This window comes from Emydura macquarii, unplaced genomic scaffold, assembly GCF_026122565.2.
Source record: "Emydura macquarii macquarii isolate MOO-44397 ecotype Brisbane River unplaced genomic scaffold, CSIRO-AGI_Emac_v2 contig_369, whole genome shotgun sequence".
Taxonomy (NCBI): Eukaryota; Metazoa; Chordata; order Testudines; family Chelidae; genus Emydura; species Emydura macquarii.
The window spans coordinates 14,940,522-14,943,806 of record NW_027130506.1 but is presented as its reverse complement, the minus strand read 5'-3'; the positions used below and the strand labels follow the sequence as shown (position 1 = coordinate 14,943,806).

Here is a 3,285-nt window from a genome sequence, read left to right as displayed (position 1 = left end):
GTGAGACACAAGCTTTCCCCTGGCTCCTAAGTTAGATAAGGAGCACAAACACAAGGAGGCAATGCCCCTTTTGTGGGCTTCTTGCCTGCTGCCAGAAGCCCGTGCTCAAAAGAAGAAATCCAGCTGACCAGGAAGTCGTGTGTTTACTTAATGGATGTAGCTGAGCAACCTGAACACCCAGTATTTGTGTTGTTACAGTGCCTGGCAGAGGAGAAAAAGCAGCGCGGGTTGAGGCCAGGCCAGTAAAGAATCACAGTTGCTGTCTCTGGAGAATGTAACACTCCAGAAAGGACCTTATTTCTCTCCATTCACCCAAATCCGCTTGTGGTGGAAGAATGAAATCAGCTCATTCCTTTGAGTATTTCAGTTCCAGCAATGACCTGCAGTGGAAATACCTCACAGAGCATGACCCTAAGTTTGAAGGGCAGAAGAAACTCAAAATAGAAGGCAAGGAGCTGACGTCAGTGCCTATGCATGTCTTTGGCTTGGAAGGCCTGCAGGTCCTGGAGATGAGCCCGGAAAGAGAGAGCTGTCTGAGGTACAGGATGGAGCTGATCCCCCGAGAAATCAGCCACCTGAGGAACCTCACCCTCCTTTACATGGACTCCAACAACTTGAAGGAGATCCCTGCTGAGATTGGCACCTTGAGCAACTTAGAGAGACTCACCCTCAGCAACAACAGCCTGAGTTCCCTGCCGCCAGAGATCAGCCGCCTGGAAAAGCTACACAGCCTGCATCTGGCCAACAACAACTTCACGGGACTGCCGGCCCCACTCTGCCAGTTGAGACACCTCATTTTTTTGGATGCCAGTGATAACCAAATAAGCACCATTCCTCCCGGCATTCAGCATCTAGAGAAGCTGGAGACACTGCTGCTGGTGTTCAACTCTCTCAAGCACCTGCCAGGGAATGTATGTATTTTAAGAAACCTGCACACTCTGTGGCTGGGCAACAACCATCTCAGGGCCCTTCCTGAACGTTTTGGAGAGTTGGTCAACTTGGACTGGGGATATAATTACTGTTCGTGTAATTTTGAGGGGAATCCACTGGTACGTCCACCCCCAGAAGTGTGCAGCAGAGGCCCCGGAGAGATCAGGGAATACTTTGCTTCACTCTATAAAGTATTAGGAGAATAGAAGCGAGGGGTTACTTGCCATGAAACTGCTGTGAGGGATTTATACCATATGAATGGAATGAACATGTCTCTGTGTAGCTTGATACTACATCTCTGTTGTCGTGTGTGGTAATCTTTATATCCCTACTAAGTATACACACTCTGAAAATTATATCAGGGGTAGATGATCTCTCTATTATTTGCAGTTGCGTAGATGTCTCTGGAAATTTTATTGCCAAAAGTCCACCTTGGAGAAACGATTTACATCTCATTCTGTGGACTGGTGTAAGGCACACACGTGATGGTATATAAATAATAGCAGTAACATGCATTGGCTAGTGGCTTGCGTATACTGAGGATATAGGTAGAAGTGGGCAGAAGAGCCCGTGTTCAGCTCTGGATCTGGATTAGATTTAGGCTGAGATTTGGGGTAGGGTATTAGGTCAAATGAAGCCTTGGCTTTGGGTTTAGTGTAGATGGTATCAAAGTCTGTAAGATTTCCACTCCATTTGATCTTGATTTGACCTTCCCCAGTTTGGGGTGCAACGTGTAGCCAGAACGATAGGGATGATCTCCGAATATTCAAATCCGATCCCCGCCCAGCAATTTGAAGCGGTTTGCGTTTGAGGTACCAATTCTGGTCCATCTCTGATTCCACATGTCAGTATGTAAACACACATAAAGTTACATGAACAGAAACTCTCTCTCTGTGTAATAAGATTATGCCAGAGACACAATGGACAAAGGCTGAGTAATTAAGACTGGCCTTCTCTCAGCTTCTTGCACCTATCAGTGAACATACATGGCATCGCATCTTTCCATAGATATTGGTCACAAAGTTAGGAGCTTAAATACCTTTGTGGATCTGGGCCTAAGTGACTTCAACACCCCAGTCCCTATGACCTTCAATGGGACACATGCTTGTAATTCACTTTAGGGGCTTTAGAAAAACTCACACTAAATTAATAAGCAAGGCTTTGACCCCACAATCACTACTCTGCAGGTGCAGCAGCCTGCAGGGGTGTCCCCAGGAATTTTTCACCTGGGACGCATGTGCACCCTGTAAGCCAGGGAGGCGGCCAGCATCCCTGCCAATCCCTGTGGAGCTGTCCCCGCTGTAGCTGCCGTCCATACCACCGCGTCCAGACCCCGCGAGCCCTCCCCGCACTCACCCATCACCCCACAGTGGTGGCTCTTGCCCTGCAAGGCTGAGCCCAGCGCCCCATGGTTTGGGTTCAGGTTTCGCCCATCCACTCCCTCGTAGATGGAGGCAGAGGGCAGACAGCCAAATTATTCAGGAGAAACCTGAGTGGTGCTGTGATGCCCATGCAGCAGGTAGCAATGCTACTTGGTTTGCTGACCCTCTCAAACAGGGAGCCAGGGTGAGCTGCCCCTTTTGTTCCCTCCTCTGGGCAGCTCCAATGCCAGGGGTACGCACCATGCATAATGTGCTTAGAGCTGTAGACACCACAGGCAGCCTGCCCAAATGCTGTCAATGCCAGGGTGGTGTCCTGAGTGTTAGCCGTAAGCTGGGACATTCACAGACACTGTGTATCGTGCAAAAAGAAAAGGCAGATGATTTAGAGCACCCAAGGCTGGGGAAATGATCAGAAGTTTTAAACTAGAAACACCGTAACCATCACTGATCCAGAAATGTTGTATAAAGCAAAGTTGCCATAAAACACTTAAAAAACGTACTGTATCTCCCTTGTAGCCGTATTTCTGACTCTCCCAGTCCTCCATGCTGTCTCCTAAATTTTATTCCAACCTTTCTTCAATTTTATCTGTATTTCGTGTTTTCCCTTAGTCTAATTCTTCTATAATTCTTTTTTAGCTTTGATTTTTTTTCTTTTCTTCCAAAACGCTCTCTCTTTCTTCAGGGTGTTTTTTTCCTTTTCTGATCTGTCCTTCCTGCCTTTCCAAATGTGAGAGCAATGCAGGGCGAACTGGAACTCTGTCTCTGTTGGAGAAATGAATGGCTGAGCCAGTCCTGAGGGGATTTGAACATGTGGGTCCAAGAAGCATAGATACAGTATTTAAAACATTGATGCTTGGACTAGTAAGCCTCTAGCTTGCTCATTTTGCTCTCTCTAGATCAGCACTAGAAAGAGCATGAAAGAATTTGAGTTAATGCTGAAATTCCTTCTGGATGCTAAGGAGACAACTTCAGA

General features: G+C 47.2%; 1 protein-coding gene across 1 annotated transcript; it reads left to right on the top strand.

Moving 5' to 3' along the window:
- Positions 1–335: 335 nt before the first annotated feature.
- Positions 336–1,136, top strand: LOC137141606 (leucine-rich repeat-containing protein 30-like). The gene has a single exon (XM_067530547.1). It carries the CDS (start codon positions 336–338, stop codon positions 1,134–1,136), a length of 801 nt encoding a protein of 266 aa, XP_067386648.1.
- Positions 1,137–3,285: the final 2,149 nt, after the last annotated feature.

Bases quoted from the DNA above. Each gene is read 5' to 3' on its own strand.
- LOC137141606 (XM_067530547.1), top strand. From the start codon at position 336: ATGAAATCAGCTCATTCCTTTGAGTATTTCAGTTCCAGCAATGACCTG.